The sequence below is a fragment of the Carcharodon carcharias genome, chromosome 23, assembly GCF_017639515.1.
Source record: "Carcharodon carcharias isolate sCarCar2 chromosome 23, sCarCar2.pri, whole genome shotgun sequence".
NCBI lineage: Eukaryota > Metazoa > Chordata > Chondrichthyes > Lamniformes > Lamnidae > Carcharodon > Carcharodon carcharias.
In genome coordinates, this window is record NC_054489.1 from 10,280,540 (window position 1) to 10,300,245 (window position 19,706).

The following is a 19,706-nucleotide window of genomic DNA, read 5'->3' on the forward strand; positions in this document are numbered from 1 at the left end:
CCTGACTGTTGATCAACAGGATGCAGAGAACAGAAAGAAGCTCCAAGATGACTTGATGTGAATGTCACTTTGCTAACCTCAGTCTGTGTTAAAGGGAAGGGAGGAACTCAAAAGCAGATCCTAATTTTGTGTACATACTAATTTCCACTTGAGTCCTAACTGCTGGCTATTCCAGATACATTTCTCTATCTAGCTTTTTTTATATTGTCATTCCGCTCACTGTTGGGTTGAGGGAAGGGATGAGTGGAGGCGCGGGTTGGGGGGGGTGGTGAAAAAGAACATCACTACAATTATCTCTTCACCCTCTGTCCATAGTGCCAATCTATATTGGGTTGCAAGGTTAATGAGCGCTGGAAAGTCTTGTCATACGCGTCTCATCTATTGGTCTAGCGTTGGCAGGCTATACAAGCTGGGAGACTTTGATCAATCTTGTTACTCTTCAGGGCCTGTGTGTGCACACTTGTTAGTAGGGAGCTGGGCTGAGTTCACATGTCCCTAAACTCAGCGTTACCAAGCCTTACTGTAGCGGCTTAACTGGATCAGATTAGCTAGTTCAGCAAAGACCTGCGGAGTTCCTTGGAATAGGGCCTTAATTTTGTCGAATATAGTGAACCAGATGAAAGCAAGTGTGCAAACCCATTGTACATCTCTCTCAATTGAAAATAAAAATCAGGTGAGTTGCAAAACAAGTTCAAAATAAAACCAAGATTTTTTCCCTCCTAAGTACTTTGCAATTTTTTGATGGGTGGGTTATGGGTTCTGATGGTTATCGGATGCCAATGATCCCATCTATTCTGGATAAAAATAATAAAAACTACAACCTAGTCAAGTTTTCTCACCTCCAATATTTTCCTCCTCTCAACTGGTTAGTTTGCAGTGTACCCCGGTATCTCAGCCACCAGCCAAGACTCATTCTTAATGCACAAATCTAGACAGCAGTAGTAAGCTATTTGACCTTGGAAATGCAAAGGTCACACACAGGTTCAGAAGCAATGTCCCTGGTTGATCTTCTCCGCTGTAACTTGATGATGCTGAGGCCAATAACAGCAATGTAACTCTCCCAGTTGAGATCAACTAGGTGCAGATCAAGAACAAGCTTGGGATTTATTTGGTCTGGATGGCTCAGTACCACACTGGAGGACACATATTGTTATTGTTATGTCAATTGTATCATCAAAGTTAAGGATAAACAGGTAGAGAGTATTAATTAAGTATCTTGAGCACATCTAAAAAGGGAATTCCATTAACAGATCCAGGCAGTGGCCTATAGAGGGGGCCATTAGATCCAGCTGTCTGCCCCTCTGCCGTGGCTATGCTCGTGGCCCTGGAGACTACAGCAGTACCCACCTCCACTGCCATGTGCCACCCCAGTACTGGGCACCACAGGGCTGGGGTGCATCATCACCCCTGGAAATGACATTTTGGTTTAGTTTTGTAAGTTTCCTTTCACATCTTGTTTTAGCCACAGTGCCCCACCAGGAGCTGTCAGCCCCTCTGATTTATTGGTTTTTAATTTCATTTATATTGACTTTCGCTTCTCAAAAAGAGCCTAAAAAGGGACTGCCATTAACCGGTCCAGGCAGCGGCCTACAGAGGGGGCCATTAGGCCCAGCTGTCTGCTCCTGCTCCGCAGCAACATTCATGGCCGGGTGGCCCTGGAAAGGGAGAATGTGGTGTCCACCGGTGAGCTGGAGGCTTTCTGTGATCGGCGGGCACGTGGATAAAAGTACTCGATAAAAGTAATAAAAACTACAACTTAATCAACAGTTTTTTTGGAGGTAGAGTACGGTGTGAAATAGCACCAATAAATATAGTACAACATTTCTTATTAAAATTTACATTTGAACATTTATTTATAATATATACTGGACATAGAATTTTTCAGAAATCGGCTGCAGGTAGCTATTCATAAGCCCTGCAGCAATGATCGTCATCAATCCTCTGGTCTACGTTTTGTCAGACATTAAGGATGAGGAGTGCACTGCCAGCACACAAACTGACCAGCAACAAAATAAATCCTCCCACAGAAAATTCAAACAGTATATCATTATAAACAATAGCAGGGAGTGATTTTCAAAGGCAATGATTTAATCGTAGGGTCTGGCTAGTGATTTTTATGAGTTTTATGCATTCCATTGTATTGTATGTTAATTTGTTTTTTTGATAACTATTTAATATTTCCATTTTTGGCATCTGGTTCCTCACGATACAGGACCAGTCAGTCATATCATAGCTTTGACCCAGAGTAAAGTTCCTTATGATCTGGCACAACAAATCTATCTTCATCCCAAATCACCAAATAATCACCCCCTACTGTAGCAGTGTCCATTTTAATTCCATTTTAGAGGCTATTTTTCTGTGGTTTATCAGTGAAGAGAGCAATTTAGCATCTATTGGTGCCAAATCATAGGTAGCTTTGAATTGTGAGCTCCTGGCTGCAATGAATTGGTGGAAGTTGCTCCGAACACTTTTTCTTTGGGTCCCTTCAGCCAGCAGGAAAGGGACATTGTTGTAGCACGAACCAGGGTTGGATTCAACTCCAAAGTCCCAAAGGTAAAAGGCTGGTGTTCCAACCACGCCCCCCCTCCCCCCCAACCCCCTTAGTGCTTCAGTCTCTCCCACTTTAGGGCATCATCTGAACCCTTCGATTACATCACTGCCTTTTAAATCAATTGCAAGTATTTATTATTCTATGTGTGTTTACATTTTGGCATAAGTTACCCTTCAAAACCCTCCCCCCACCCCCCAGGCTAACCAAGGCTAATGCCCCACCTTCCCAGAATGGCAGACGTTAACCATATTGAAAGGACAGTGACCAGCTAAGGCCCTCTGAAGCGAGTCACTGCCCCTCTCTCTTTCCCAATCCGTGTCTTGGCCATGGGAGAATAATGTCCATAATATCCCAGTGTTAGCTGTGACTCCCCTTCCCCAATGTGGTAAGAGAGCCAGTGTCTTTTGCAAATTCAAGCTCTTGATTGTAAACAATTGGCTGACCAACACTGTATAACAGACCCAGCAGTGTGTGCATGTACATACAGTCTGAATATAAAACCCAGCAGTATTCCCAATCAGAAGAGTCAGTGTTTAAATGAAAGAAACAGTCTGCACTGGTGTGGAGGGAGGAACAGATGCCACATGATACTCCCTTTAACAACAGTATAACAAGTACCACTTCTAGCTTCACATGTCTGGTTAATCCTTCACCCAACTTTTCCTTATCGGAAATTACTTGGGAAATCATTAGAGGGGGAGGGGGAGGGGCTTTTCTATCATGAAAGGCGGTTTAATAAATAGCTGCTACTGATCATCCATTAAAGGTAGAGAGAAGGGGTTAAAAGAGAGCAGTGTAGAAGACATAAAAACATCCCTCCACTTTCCTCCCTCCAAGGCTACCCTTGATTTGTAAATTCATGTAAACAAGGATTAGTCGGTGAAAGGACATTCTCCGAGGACAGTGGTCTTCATGTGAGCCACTTTAAAAGTTTCCATCATGCTTCCATCATGCATTCTTGCGTGTTTTTTTTTTAATAGGGAAACATTATACACCCAGCAACGGCCAACCTGACAGATCTATAAAACCTCCAGTCAGACAATGAGATCCTTGGTTTTGGCTGTTCGATTGGCTTTCCTGTTTAAGTTATCTAAATCCAGGTGTAGTGATGGCCACCGATCCACTGGCAGGTGAACTTGTTGCAAAAAGGGGTGTGTACAGTAATGCAGTGATTCAAGCGTGTTTGTCCTTTAAAGGGTTAACAATGCACCGTATCTGGTCCGGATACTAAAAACCCTCGCAGACCCAGTACTGAGGCACTATGAATAATAGGGAGAGAGGGGAGACGTGGCATTGTATTCAAATCCCCCTCTCCCATGCAGAAGGACCAGGTTCAAATCAATAACTGCCGATTAACATCACATCAAACAGAGAGGTCCAGGAGTGGCGTGCTTATCTAGATGGTTTGGAAAGACGGATGCTCCAAATTCTTCAAACAATATGAACTCTTCCTCGAGTTGGACAAATATTTCAGTGAAACAGAACTGGCGGGCAGCACAAGATAACAAAATTCTCCAAAGAGAAGGAGACAATCCCGAGCAGAAATGTAAGCTTCACTTTAGCAAATGTACACATCGCGGTTCCACTCCTCGATGTCGCTCTGTTTCCTGGATAAGACCTCGTCGCTGTTTTGTCGGTAGCGTTCTCTGGCTTTCAGCCGGCTCCTCTGCTGTCTGTTGTGGTTGTCCTGCTCCTGCTCCTCCTCCTCCTCCTCCTCCTCCCAGGACTCCTGCCGCTGGACCTGCTGCCGTGTGATGCTGCACCAGCGGCCGCCAGTGCCATGTGGCTCCTCGGGGGGCTCCTGATCCTCGTAAGGGTCCATTTCCATGCAGGAGTCCCCCGGCTCGGTGTAGGCTGAGTCCCGACTGCCCTGCGTCTCCAAGTCAAAGGTGTCCTGGCGGGAGAGACCCCGGGACATGGCCCTCGGGTGATGGCTGTACTGAGGCGTGGAGGATGGCAAGCGATGGTAGGACTGTTTGGCAGAATCATTCCGATAGTCATGCAAGCCTGTCCGATCGGGTGCCGAACAGTCATTGGTTTGCTCTCCATGCACTAAGTAGGGACCCTAGTTAGTAGCAGCACACCATGCAGAGAGAGAATGGGGGTGGGGGGGGGGGTGGTGGTGCGGGGTGGGTGGAAAACAAGTATAAGTTAACAATAAACAACCAGCACAGTCTCTTACAGCAGATTAATAATGGAGATCAACAGCAACATGGAAACGAAAACAATCTCTCTCTTTTAACTAGTTAAGTATAGAGCTCAATAACATGTTAAGAAAAGCAGCTTTGTTTTAGCAACGTCAACATAAACTCTGACGGTTAAAACTTTTATGAATTAAGTTCCAATTAGGCTAATCCAGAAATAACATCGCCTTTTCATTAAAATAAAACAACTTAAAGAGGAGCACGTTCTCATTTCTGGTGCCCTCTGCAGGTTCTTGGACCAAATTACTGAGGGTTGAAAGAGTCTGAAAGCTCTTGGTTAGATCACACCTAGGACATTCTGTGCAATTCTGGCCGCACTATTCCAAAACGTTTATAGATACACTGGGGAGGATGCAGAGAATATTTACAAGGGTGATACCAGAAATCTGTGGGTTTACAGATCAGGAAAGGATTGACAGCCTGGGTCTCGTTTCTCTTTAAAACAGAAGGCCGAGGGGTGACCTCAAGCGGTCTTGAAAGTTATGAAGCATTTTGATCAAGCGGATACAGAGAGAATGTTTCCTTTTGTGGGGAAAAGCATGAGAGGCCATCGATATAAGGTAGTCACCGAGAGATCCAACAGGGAATTCAGGAGGAACTTCTTCACACAAAAAGTGGTGAGAATGTGGAACTTGCTACCACCGGGAGTGGTTGAAGCGAATAGTATCAATAGGGAAATTAGAGGGAGAAGGGAATATAGGGTCACATTGGTAGATTTAGGTGAAGAAAGATGATGGAGAGGACTGCATGGACTGGTTGGGCTGAATGGCCTGTTTGTGAGGTGTATATCCTACGTAATCCTATGACCTTGGAAGAGGAACAAGGGATAGAAACTGGTCCTGGGGACTGGTACAAAATGGATAATGTCAGATTGGCCAAGGATTATATGCAGCGACTGATATCTAATTCCATTGCCTGCACCTGAACTGTAGCACTTGTAATGCTGAGGGCAACTGACCAGGAACTATGTCCAAGACCTTTGCAGCTGAACAGCTCAGCCACTCCATCCGAGCCAGCGTTATTTGGACGCTGGCTGCGACCTTTCATCAGCTTGCTTGAAATTTGCTTTGACTTTTAAACAGCAGACATTACACCTGCAAGGGCCAGCCAAGGCTCACCACTATAAAAATCAGGTAAAAAGAAATGAAAAAACTAAAGTCTGAAAGCGTGTGTCTGAATTATTAAGTTAGCACTAAAATACAATGTTCACTTCACGGTATCTAACAACCAAGAACATTCAAAGCTCCAAGTTTTATGAGGTGTAAATTAGTCCTGGACCGTAATCAGAAGCAGGTGATTGTGAATCATAAACCTGTTCTAAACTTTGGTTAATCTTTGAATCCAGTGAAGTTAATGAAAAAATAAAATCAGGTGGACCGTAAAACAGGCTGCAGATTCACTATCACTCGCTTTACACTCAGGACCAAGAGGAATATACACCCATTTTCATCTGTTACTTTCAACTTTCTGAACACAGCCAACCCTTTATGGGCTAAAAGAACAAGGGAGGGTCCCGCAATTGCTGAAAATTGGAAGCAAAAATCGGAAAATGCTTTGAATTCACAGCAGCTCTGTCAATTAGGAACTAGTTGGACTCACCGGCAACTGTGACAACTTCTGTTAACTGGAGTGTTAAGCTGTCATTCCCCTTCAGGCTGCATGGCTCTGGCATTTTCTCTTTGTTATTTGCTCCCCAATGCTATAGACAGTAACAGGGTTTGTCCAGGTTCATGGTGAGGCATCGATCTACTTCTCCATGTTTTTCTAGGCCACAAAGGCAAAGAGCTCCCTCAGACCGAATAGTTTGCCCTTGTCCTCAACTTTTCTTGTGTTCTACTGAACACACAGCAGCATTACTGAATCTAAGGTGGGGGGTGGGTGGGGGTGGGGGGTGGGGGGGGGGGGGGGGTGGGGGTGGGGGTGGTTGTTACTTTAACCTAACTCACACATGGGGCACTGGCTTGACATCAATGGAGAGTGAATTCAGACAGGCCGTAAAAGCAGCGTTGCACCCAATCCCATCAGTCTCCCCGACATCAGGGTCAGGTTAAAATTGCCCCCTTTTACGTCCTTTTTCCTCCTTTCGATTTTACTTTTGTCCCAACTAAACTAATTGGAACTTAAGGACACACACAGGCAACATAGCAGTGAGCCACGAGACAAATACTCAAAAACTGACTGTTAATGTTGTAAACATTTGTAAAGAATTAGCTGCGACAGAATTGTAAATGCACCTGCATATGGGCACAGGGCTGCAGGCAGTTTGTATTCCCCCACTGTGTGGAGTGTGTATGTGAATCCCTCTGACATGCTCAATTTTATTTTAACCAGCTGCCTCTGTTCCTACATCCACAGGGATGGTTGGAGTTAAATTTTATTAGAACATCTGTACATGTTCTTTTTTCTTTTGTACCGTCATTACTGTTTTTGAGGTTACTGGGTCTCAATTCTGTGAGTAGGAAGTTTGGTTTCCTTTGGTAGTGCACCAGTGTATGAGATAATGTAAAATTCCTTCAGGTGGCATTATAATGTAGCCATCACATTGAGTGTGAAATAGGTTTTCTCTATTCCTTCACAGGATGTGGGCATCATCAGCTAGGCCAGCATTTCTTGGCCAACTCCAATGGCTGCCACCTCTTGAAATGCAAGGTGAGGTGATGGCATAGTGGTATTGTCATTGGGCTAATAATTCAGAGACCTGGAGTAATGCCCTGGGGACTGGGGGGTCCAAATTCTGCCACAGCCGATGGTGGTATTTGAATTCAATAAAAATTTGGAATTAAAAGTCTAATGATGACCATGAAACCATTGTCAATTGTTGTAAAAACCCATCTGGTTTCACTAAGTTAGTGAAACTAAACCTTAGTTTAGTTTCACTAAGGTCCTTTAAGGAAGGGAATCTGCTGTCCTTCCTTACCTGGTCCGGCCTACATGTGACTCCAGATCCACAGCAATGTGGTTGACTCTTAAATGCCCTCTGAACAAGGACGTTTAGGGAAGGGCAATAAATGCTGGCCTAGCCAGTGATGCCCACATCCCATAAATTAATAAAAAGTCCCTTTGATTCAGGTATACCCACAGTGCTGCTAGGGAGGGAGTTCCAGGATTTTGATCCAGAATTTTGTGCAGAGGAGTTTCATACAACTCATAACCAGCTCACTACCTGATTAATAAAGTTACCAGGGGCTGGTCTTGACAGGAAAATATGAAGGGACATTATAAAAACCAAATCCTGTGAGCCCCCTGAGTAACCCAATGCTCCTTTGTTTTTACAGCGACGCCCGATAACTACAAGCACTTTTTCCTTTACAAAAAGAAATTGGAATTATTGCATAATTTGACTTAAGCAACAGAAACAACACAGCAAAAGTGGCATTTTGACAGCTTAAAAAACTGAATGATCAGATGATGCTATCACAGCGATTAACATTGATAAATTTTCAGGGGAAACAAGTACATGAAAGAGAAAGGAATAGAATGCAATGTCGATGGGGTTATGAACATAGGAAGTAGGAGAAGGAGTAGGCCACAGCCCCTCGAGCCTGCACCGCCATACAATAACATCGTGGCTGATCTAATTTTAATCTCAACTCCACATTCCTGCCCACCCCCGATAACCCTACTTGGGTTAGATGACAAGAGGTGGGAGGAAGCTCGTGTGCAGCATAAACTCTGGCATAGACCAGCTGGGCCGAATGGCCTCTTTCTGTGCTGTATATTCGACGTAGATAATTTGGACGGAGGAATTTGCGTCTAAGAGGAGTAGACAACGTGATTGTGAATTCTCTTGGGGTTCTTCTGATCCAAAGCTGCACCCATGTCTGGGCCCCCGAAGAAACACTTGTGTTTAACACTGCTTCTCCGTGGGGTTCTGCTTAGCATCTTGTCAGCAAACCCCTGGAGAAATTCAAGATGCTAACTTGACAGACTCCATGTAACAAATCTCTAGTCAGATCAGCCCCACATAAAACTGATCGCTGTAAATGTGCCTAACCAAAAACTGTTCTGTTTCTCGAGCATAAAATAGCACGGAGCATATCAATTTAGCTATGGGATGTCCTGCACCCTATATGCGCAGGTGTTGGTCCCACTGTCAAAGACGTGGGGCCTCAGCTTTTAGGCATTTGCAGGTGTTAGCCACCTTGAATATGTAAATTAGGAGCCTAACCTCTGTTGAAGTACCCCTTTTAAAAATTAGTCAATTGAAGCACTGATCCAAGACCCTTTAGATAATATGAACTTAAAAATGTAGTTTTTCTTTTAAAAGATCAATTTCCTGTGAAGCCAGTTGGAGAAGGAGAGAGACAGGAGTCAGGACCATCTCCACCACCCCATCCCCCCAAGCTCCCCATAGCCTGCACCAACACCTGTGGAGATGTGACCAGCAGAAGGCAGCTCACTCCAACTAATGAGGTGAGATCCCTAAACCAATATCCACTCATGTTCAATCAGCCTGTGCCAAATCTCATCTCAACACCATGCCCAGGCTCGTTTTCACCCGTGCATTTACTTCCAGGAAAGCATCAACTTTTGGTAAAAATGCTATTGATTTTCTCATTGAACAAGCCGGTGGGTGTGTTCCTGTTGTTGTGCTGTAGTAAAATGGTTGTAATCTTACAAAATGGATTTGCACAGGCAGAGAAACCTAACCTGCACTCTACAATACAGAAGGCATGCAAGCTATCTATATAAATTCTGGCTTTAAGCTACATCTGTGCCTACTATGGGCTTTGGTTCACCCGGTAGAAAGGCCAGAATAGATGCTGCTATTACCAAACAGGGAGGGGCAGTCGATCACCCAACTTCTCTTGGGCACCCAAAACAAAAACAGAATTACCTGGAAAAACTCAGCAGGTCTGGCAGCATCGGCGGAGAAGAAAAGAGTTGACGTTTCGAGTCCTCATGACCCTTCGACAGAACTTGAGTTCGAGTCCAGGAAAGAGCTGAAATATAAGCTGGTTTAAGGTGTGTGTGTGGGGGGCGGAGAGATAGAGAGACAGAGAGGTGGAGGGGGTTGGTGTGGTTGTAGCGACAAACAAGCAGTGATAGAAGCAGATCATCAAAAGATGTCAACAACAATACTACAATAGAACACATAGGTGTTAAAGTTAAAGTTGGTGATATTATCTAAACGAATGTGCTAATTAAGAATGGATGGTAGGGCACTCAAGGTATAGCTCTAGTGGGTTTTTTTTTTTTTTAATTTTTTTTTTTTATTTTATATAATGGAAATAGGTGGGAAAAGGAAAATCTTTATAATTTATTGGGAAAAAAAAAAGAAGGGGGAAACAGAAAGGGGGTGGGGATGGGGGAGGGGACTCACGACCTAAAGTTGTTGAATTCAATATTCAGTCCGGAAGGCTGTAAAGTCCCTAGTCGGAAGATGAGGTGTTGTTCCTCCAGTTTGCGTTGGGCTTCACTGGAACAATGCAGCAAGCCAAGGACAGACATGTGGGCAAGAGAGCAGGGTGGAGTGTTAAAATGGCAAGCGACAGGGAGGTTTGGGTCATTCTTGCGGACAGACCGCAGGTGTTCTGAAAAGCGGTCGCCCAGTTTACGTTTGGTCTCTCCAATGTAGAGGAGACCACATTGGGAGCAACGAATGCAGTAGACTAAGTTGGGGGAAATGCAAGTGAAATGCTGCTTCACTTGAAAGGAGTGTTTGGGTCCTTGGACGGTGAGGAGAGAGGAAGTGAAGGGGCAGGTGTTGCATCTTTTGCGTGGGCAAGGGGTTGTGCCATAGGAGGGGGTTGAGGAGTAGGGGGTGATGGAGGAGTGGACCAGGGTGTCCCGGAGGGAGCGATCCCTACGGAATGCCGATAAGGGGGGTGAAGGGAAGATGTGTTTGGTAGTGGCATCATGCTGGAGTTGGCGGAAATGGCGGAGGATGATCCTTTGAATGCGGAGGCTGGTGGGGTGATAAGTGAGGACAAGGGGGACCCTATCATGTTTCTGGGAGGGAGGAGAAGGAGTGAGGGCGGATGCGCGGGAGATGGGCCGGACACGGTTGAGGGCCCTGTCAACGACCGTGGGTGGAAAACCTCGGTTAAGGAAGAAGGAGGACATGTCAGAGGAACTGTTTTTGAATGTAGCATCATCGGAACAGATGCGACGGAGGCGAAGGAACTGAGAGAATGGGATGGAGTCCTTACAGGAAGTGGGGTGTGAGGAGCTGTAGTCGAGATAGCTGTGGGTGTCGGTGGGTTTGTAATGGATATTGGTGGACAGTCTATCACCAGAGATTGAGACAGAGAGGTCAAGGAAGGGAAGGGAAGTGTCAGAGATGGACCACGTGAAAATGATGGAGGGGTGGAGACATCATCATTTTCACGTGGTCCATCTCTGACACTTCCCTTCCCTTCCTTGACCTCTCTGTCTCAATCTCTGGTGATAGACTGTCCACCAATATCCATTACAAACCCACCGACACCCACAGCTATCTCGACTACAGCTCCTCACACCCCACTTCCTGTAAGGACTCCATCCCATTCTCTCAGTTCCTTCGCCTCCGTCGCATCTGTTCCGATGATGCTACATTCAAAAACAGTTCCTCTGACATGTCCTCCTTCTTCCTTAACCGAGGTTTTCCACCCACGGTCGTTGACAGGGCCCTCAACCGTGTCCGGCCCATCTCCCGCGCATCCGCCCTCACTCCTTCTCCTCCCTCCCAGAAACATGATAGGGTCCCCCTTGTCCTCACTTATCACCCCACCAGCCTCCGCATTCAAAGGATCATCCTCCGCCATTTCCGCCAACTCCAGCATGATGCCACTACCAAACACATCTTCCCTTCACCCCCCTTATCGGCATTCCGTAGGGATCGCTCCCTCCGGGACACCCTGGTCCACTCCTCCATCACCCCCTACTCCTCAACCCCCTCCTATGGCACAACCCCTTGCCCACGCAAAAGATGCAACACCTGCCCCTTCACTTCCTCTCTCCTCACCGTCCAAGGACCCAAACACTCCTTTCAAGTGAAGCAGCATTTCACTTGCATTTCCCCCAACTTAGTCTACTGCATTCGTTGCTCCCAATGTGGTCTCCTCTACATTGGAGAGACCAAACGTAAACTGGGCGACCGCTTTTCAGAACATCTGCGGTCTGTCCGCAAGAATGACCCAAACCTCCCTGTCGCTTGCCATTTTAACACTCCACCCTGCTCTCTTGCCCACATGTCTGTCCTTGGCTTGCTGCATTGTTCCAGTGAAGCCCAACGCAAACTGGAGGAACAACACCTCATCTTCCGACTAGGGACTTTACAGCCTTCCGGACTGAATATTGAATTCAACAACTTTAGGTCGTGAGTCCCCTCCCCCATCCCCACCCCCTTTCTGTTTCCCCCTTCTTTTTTTTTTTCCCAATAAATTATAAAGATTTTCCTTTTCCCACCTATTTCCATTATATAAAATAAAAAAAAAAAAATTAAAAAAAAAAAAACCCACTAGAGCTATACCTTGAGTGCCCTACCATCCATTCTTAATTAGCACATTCGTTTAGATAATATCACCAACTTTAACTTTAACACCTATGTGTTCTATTGTAGTATTGTTGTTGACATCTTTTGATGATCTGCTTCTATCACTGCTTGTTTGTCGCTACAACCACACCAACCCCCTCCACCTCTCTGTCTCTCTATCTCTCCGCCCCCCACACACACACCTTAAACCAGCTTATATTTCAGCTCTTTCCTGGACTCGAACTCAAGTTCTGTCGAAGGGTCATGAGGACTCGAAACGTCAACTCTTTTCTTCTCCGCCGATGCTGCCAGACCTGCTGAGTTTTTCCAGGTAATTCTGTTTTTGTTTTGGATTTCCAGCATCCGCAGTTTTTTTGTTTTTTTCTCTTGGGCACCTCCTGCTGGCTGACTCAGTGTAGGACACCTGCTGTCAGCCACAGTCCATAAATAGCTCTGGGAGAAAGTGATGGGTGAACGATTACATCAGAAATGTGCTGAAGCAATGGGTTTTTCAGAACTAAAATTAAGCATAAAAAGTAACAATTAGTCATTTGGTAGAACAGAACTTGAGTACCTCTGAAAAAAAGAGACATATCTAAGCTTCATCTTGCACTCATCAAGACTTCTCACAGGAATACCAATACAAGGGGGAAAAAACTATTTATACTGTAAGTGAAGATTGGTTCGCAAGTGGCATTGCCATGAAGAATGCACCACTGATGGTAACTGACAGTTAACTGCCAATAATTGTTTGAAATTTAAACAAGGGAGCTTGACCCTGATTGGTCAAGGCATTGCCCTGAGGAATGAGTCAGCGAATGGCTGTCACTCATTTTGTTTAGCTGAAACAAGCATAATGTGTGTACATGTTCTTTCTGACTGCAAAGAACGAGGCCTTGTGTATTAATGCGGATAGATACACGTGTCCTGATGAGTGTAAGACGAAAAGCTTAGACACGTCTGTTTTTTCAGCAATACAAAAGTAAGAGTGATACTGACCAAACCAGGGATAACCAGAACAAAATTAAAAATATCTGGAAAAACTCAGCAGGTCTGGCAGCATCTGCGGAGAGGAGCACAGTTAACGTTTTGAGTCCGAATGACCCTTCAACAGAACTAAGTAAAAATAGAAGAGAGGTGAAATATAAGCTGGTTTGGGGTGGGGGGGGGAGACAAGTAGAGCTGGATAGAGGGCCAGTGATAGGTGGAGATAACCAAAAGATGTCACAGACAAAAGGACAAAGAGGTGTTGAAGGTGGTGATATTATCTAAGGAATGTGCTAATTAAGGGTAGAAAGCAGGACGAGCAAGGTACAGATAGCCCTAGTGGGGGTGGGGTGGGGTGAAGGAATCGAAAAAGGCTAAAAGGTAGAGATAAAACAATGGATGGAAACACATTTAAAAATAAAGGAAAAAGGTGGGAAAAGACAAACCTATATAAATTATTGGGAAGAGAGGGGGATCGGAAAGGGGGTGGGGATGGAGGAGAGAGTTCATTGTTGAACTCAATATTCAGTCCGGAAGGCTGTAAAGTGCCTAGTCGGAAGATGAGGTGCTGTTCCTTCAGTTTGCGTTGAGCTTCACTGGAACATTGCAGCAGGCCAAGGATGGACATGTGGGCATGAGAGCAGGGTGGAGTGTTGCAATGGCAAGCGACAGGGAGGTCTGGGTAATGCTTGCGGACAGACCGAAGGTGTTCGGCAAAGCGGTCACCCAGTCTGCGTTTGGTCTCTCCAATGTAGAGGAAACCGCATTGGGAGCAGCGAATGAAGTAGACTAAATTGAGGGAAGTGCAAGTGAAATGCTGCTTCACTTGAAAGGAGTATTTGGGCCCTTGGATGGTGAGGAGAGGGGCAGTAAAGGGGCAGGTGTTGGCACCTTCCCATGCAACCGCAGAAGGTGCATGGGAGGGGCTTGAGGTGCAGGGCATGATGGAGGAGTGGACCAGGGTGTCCCAGAGGGAATGATCCCTGCGGAATGCCACCAGGGGGGTGAAGGGAAGATGTGTTTGGTGGTGGCATCATGCTGGAGTTGGCGGAAATGGCAGAGGATGATCCTTTGAATGTGGAGGCTGGTGGGGTGATAAGTGAGGACAAAGGGGACCCTATCATGTTTCTGGGAGGGACAGGAAGGTGTGAGGTTGGATGCGCGGGAGATGGGCCGGACACGGTTGAGGGCCCTATCAACCACCGTGGGTGGAAAACCTCAGTTAAGGAAGAAGGAAGACATGTCAGAGGAACTGTTTTTGAAAGTGGCATCATCAGAACAGATGCGATGGAGGCAAAGGAACTGAGAGAATGGGATGGAGTCCTTACAGGAAGCGGGGTGTGAGGAGCTGTAGTCGAGCTAGCTGTGGGACTCGGTAGGCTTGTAATGGATATTGATGGACAGAAATTGAGACAGAGAGGTCAAGGAAGGGAAGGGAAGTGTCAGAGATGGACCATGTGAAAATGATGGAGGGGTGGAAATTGGAAACAAAATTAATAAATTTTTCCAGGTCCAGACGAGAGCATGAAGCAGCACCGAAGTAATCGTCGATGTACCGGAGAAAAAGTTGTGGGAGGGGGCCAGAGTAGAATTGGAAGAAGGAATGGTCCGCATTCTCCATAAAGAGACAGGCATAGCTGGGGCCCATGCGGGTACCCATAGCCACACCTTTTATTTGGTGGAAGTGAGAGGAGTTTATGGAGAAATTGTTCAGTGGGAGAACAAGTTCAGCCAGACGGAGGAGAGTAGTGGTAGATGGGGATTGCTCGGGCCTCTGTTCGAGGAAGAAGCTAAGGGCCATCAGACCATCCAGGTGGGGGATGGAGGTGTAGAGGGATTGGACGTCCATGGTGAAGAGGAAGCGGTTGGGGCCAGGGAACTGGAAATTGTTGATATGATGTAGGGTGTCAGAGGAATCACGGATGTAGGTGGGAAGGGACTGGACAAGGGGAGAGAGAATGGAGTCAAGATAGCAAGAAATGAGTTCTGTGGGGCAGGAACAGGCTGACACGATCAGTCTGCTGGGACAGTCCTGTTTGTAGATTTTGGGTCGGAGGTAGAAGCAGGCTGTCCGCGGTTGGGAGACTATCAGGTTGGAAGCTGTGGAAGGAAGATCTCCAGAGGAGATGAGGTTAGTAACAGTCCTGGAAACAATGGCTTGATGTTCAGTGGTGGGGTCATGGTACAGGGGGAGGTAGGAGGAAGTGTCTATGAGTTGACGCTCAGCCTCTACGAGGTAGAGGTCAGTGCGCCGGACAACAACAGCACCAACTTTGTCAGCGGGTTTGATGACAATGTCAGGATTGGACCTGAGGGAACGGAATGCAGCAAGTTCAGAGAGAGACAGGTCAGAGTGGGTGAGAGGAGCAGAGAAATTGAGACGACTAATGTCACGCCGACAATTCTCAATGAAAAGATCAAGAGAAGGTAAGAATCCAGAGGGAGGGGTCCAGGTGAAGAGAAAATATGCCAGGTGGGTAAAAGGATCCGTTGAATGGGGAGAGGACTCCTGCCCAAAGAAGTGAGCACGGAGACGAAGGCGGCGGAAGAAGAGTTCAGCATCGTGCCGAGCCCGAAATTCATTGAGATGAGGGTGTAAGGGTATGAAACTAAGTCCTTTGCTGAGCAAAGCAGGAATAACCAGACTTGGCAAAGATCAGCTTGTTGTGAAAAGGATTTTACTGCAATTTTAAACTTTCAATTGTACTTTTGTTTTCAGTGTGTTCTGTTTGTTTCCTGAGGGCAGTGACTCATGCTGGGGAGGGCCTATAGTTAAACTCACACAGCTTTCTACCAAGTGCAGAATCATTCTTGGCTTAGTCATCTCTCGTGAAATTACCCCTCCCTGCCAGTTACCTGCAACTTTTTGTTTTTTGACCCATATGGGCTGAAATTCGTCTGTAGGCTACATTTTACAAACACAATAGTATCAAATGCCTGTGAGCACTCTTTCAAATTGTCATGATTTTTTTGTTAAAGTAACACACACACACTGCTCAGAAACCTTCAAATCCACAGTGTGCTGTGTTTTGTGAAGAGTATTTATGTGATTTGCAAACTGTTACAAATTTCATAATCGTTTTTCATCTAAAATTGATAGAGTGTGCCAAAAGAGCCCTAGTCCATTCTTTGACTCTCTCATCTAAACTCTTACCCTAATTTCTTTTAGTAACTATTGCCATCCACATTACTTTGCTCCAAGGGTTTTTGTACTCCAAAGTCAGATGTTGAAGTTAAACATTGAGGTTTATCCCAGTCCCAATCCATAGGGTTAAGATTGCCACTGAAAGCAGTATCTGCACATACTGCATGCAGAGTTCCAAAGCTTACAGTGCAAGACCAGAATTGAAATGGATAGATACAAGGTATAGCATAGGTCCCTGGACAAGATACATATTGTTTAACTTCTAGAATTTAAGCAATTTTCAGAAATTAAAATGGATACCCTCCACTCACTCCCATTCCCCAAAATACAACAGAAGTCAGAGAGGCCTGCAAGGCTCAACTATGAGAAATTGTTATGAGCATTACATGTAATTCCACTCTAGTCACAATCCCTCTACCATGTATTTACAATGGAGTTAACAGTCTGAGACTCATGGGCCGAGCTCTCAAACTGGCTGTTAAAATGCTAAACAAAAACAGAATTACCTGGAAAATCTCAGCAGGTCTGGCAGCATCGGCGGAGAAGAAGAGTTGACATTTCGAGTCCTCATGACCCTTCAACATCAACTCTTTTCTTCTCCGCCGATGCTGCCAGACCTGCTGAGTTTTTCCAGGTAATTCTGTTTTTGTTTTGGATTTCCAGCATCCGCAGTTTTTTTGTTTTTATCTCTGTTAAAATGCTAAATGCTTTGAGAGCATGGATGGGAGTGTTCGCACCCCACAAATCAACTTTCCTCAAATTTAAGGTGTACCGAGGAGTTCTGGACACGATCCAGGTTTGACTGGAGTTCCTTCAGGTTTTATATAACCCCTCTCTGGACTCAGGTAGGCACATACCTTCTGAGTTATATTGCACTTCCAGCAAAGCTGCAAAGTGGACATTGCTTCTTAGTAACACTAAGGTTAAAGTGTAAATACCTCTTTAATGTTCTTTTGTCTTTGGAAGAGCTTCTAACTTAATTTTGCAATGTTGTGGCTCAAGGGAATTGAAGGCTTATCTAATACTTTTATGTTGGCTCAGTTTGGTGTGGCTAAGTACAAGTCAGGGTTTTCTCACTCCGTTTGTAACACAGACATCTTCTTCCCTCAAATACGACTTACTTGGAGCTGTGCAGTCTAGCTTTATCTACTACCTGGGAATGTGCCTGAAGTCGAAATGCTGGCTCATAATTTGCTTGCTGCTCACAGGACACAAAATGGAACAACAGACAAAAACCACAAACAGTGCACCATTGACAAGCGGGATTGCCTGTTACTGAAGAAAAAAATGTGTCCCTCTCTTAATTGGCACCACTTTCCTTTCTCAAGTGTCATATCTTTCCTGACCAAAGAAAAAAAGCATGGTTAGTGGACATCAACATGCAACTACACTCTAGTAAAGGGATTACAAACTGAGACAGGAGTTGGGAAGACATATTCAGAGTAACACCACCACTGTGCTCTCTCTCCTCTCTGTATGCTTCATGGCTAGACTGTAGCTTCTGCTTCCATCTGCTGTTTTGTGGCTTCTTTGTTCTCACTTGGGCCCCAGAAGTCAAGGTTTCGCCTGAGAGAAGTGAGGACTTGTACCTGTAAATTGGACACTGGCGCTGGGCTGGCAGCTAGGGCCGCTGTTGCCATGGTGCGGTTCAAAAGAGGGTTGGGGGGATTGCAGCTGGCTGGGTGGGTGGCCTTCCAATAGGCTTCAAGGTATTCGGCTAGATGCTCACAAGCATCTTCCAATTGATTTTCGTCCAGAATTATATCAAACAGTTCCTGTGAAGGAAGAAATAGTTAGCACATGTTCAAAAGGCTTTTTTCCTCTTTTCTCCCCAGCCTCCGATGTCTCCACACGCATTGAAATCTGTGCGACAACACTTCCCAAGCCTTTGACTGTCATCAACTAGAAGGCTAAAGACAGCAGGAAACAACCTTACTTCCAAGTCACACATTATCCCGACTTGGATAAATATCAGCCATTCCTTCATCGTCATTGGGTTAATATCCTGGAATTGCTTCTCTAGCAGTACTCCGGGTGTGTCTGTCCCACACAGATTATGGCAGTTCAAAACAGTGGCTGTCTTATCTCCGCCTTCTCAATGGTAACTAATCTCTACCATCTATTACCCATCCCGGGTAATAGATGCCAGCCTTGCCACCAACACCTGTCCTGTAAATTAATTTTTAAAAATAGTGGTACAGAAGTTTCAAAATTCCTCAAGTTACTTGCTTTGGAGCTGAGCATATAGGCTAGGAACAACCCCAGTTTGATCCTTAGTCTGCTCCAAGTAGTTGAACTCAGAAAGTGTCACATTGGCTTCAGCAACCCAGGGTCATGGGAAGGAAAAACAAAATAGCTACAATCGTTTCTGAGGCACCATCAGGTGGTCCACTGGTAGAAAACTGGGCATCATGCAAGACCCCCTAAGCACTGATTATTTTTGATCCATAAGAGTTAGCAGTGCCACTGCATTGCCATGCTCTCAGGATAACTTCCCAAACTTAACTTCTGTTAACCACTGGCATGTGGAACCAGGGAGGGCAAATGAAGTTGAGAAACAGATCAGCCGTCGACTGAACTGAGTGGCAGAACAAGCTTGAGGGGTTGAATGGCCTCTTGCCATTCTAAGTTCCAACTGAATGCTGGAAGGTGGAGTGTAAAAGGTGGTCCCTGCCTCCAGCCTTCACACCGAGCATTTGAGGGAAATAAGGCGGAGATTTGCTTGCCCCCTTCAGGTGCATTTCACTCTGCCAGCATTGCCTGTCAGAAAGCAGAGGTAGCAGGATGAGAAGCAGCAGAGTGCATCCTTGAGCATATTCTCAATGTTATCTATTAATTGTATGTTAATTATATTGTTAGGATACACAGGTGACGGGCATTGTTTAATTCAGTACTTACAGCAAGTATAAAGAGAGACAGCTTCCATGCCCAGTGGGCAGACACTGCAGGGACTGGGGTGCTTTATCAATCCCCTTAATCACATTTTGGTTTGATGTTTGTAAGTTTTCTTTAAACTTTGTCTTTGCTTTTACAGCTAATTTAGTGGCTGTGTTTGTTTTGTCCCTGATTTTGTTCATTTAGTTTATTTGGTTGACTCTAAAAGAGTTATAAAGAGAGACAGGGCCATCCAGCCTGACTGTCTGCCCCTCTTCAGCGGCTACATTCATGACTGGGTGTTCTTGAAGAGGGAGCATGTGGTGCCACTGGCACTCTTGAGGCCTTCCGTGACCAGTGGGCACCATGGGGGCTAGAGTGCATCATCAACCCCCAAAACTACATTTTGATTTAATTTGGAAAGGTTTCTTTAATTTTTTTTCCTTACAGTGCCCCTTTAAGGAGCTGTTATGTGTTTAAACCTCCCTG

The 19,706-nt window shown here is 45.4% G+C and overlaps 1 protein-coding gene across 1 annotated transcript in view; it reads right to left on the bottom strand.

Annotated features, from left to right (window-relative positions):
* Nucleotides 1–4,026: 4,026 nt before the first annotated feature.
* Nucleotides 4,027–19,706, bottom strand: part of LOC121269069 (voltage-dependent L-type calcium channel subunit beta-1-like) — a 68,345-nt gene continuing 52,665 nt past the window's right edge. Inside the window, exons 13-14 of the mRNA XM_041173507.1 lie at nucleotides 17,933–18,118; nucleotides 4,027–4,616 (exon numbers count right to left, since the gene is read on the bottom strand). Coding sequence (XP_041029441.1) covers nucleotides 4,110–4,616; nucleotides 17,933–18,118 — 693 coding nt within the window. The 3' untranslated portion in view covers nucleotides 4,027–4,109. The remainder of the gene's footprint in view (nucleotides 4,617–17,932; nucleotides 18,119–19,706) is intronic.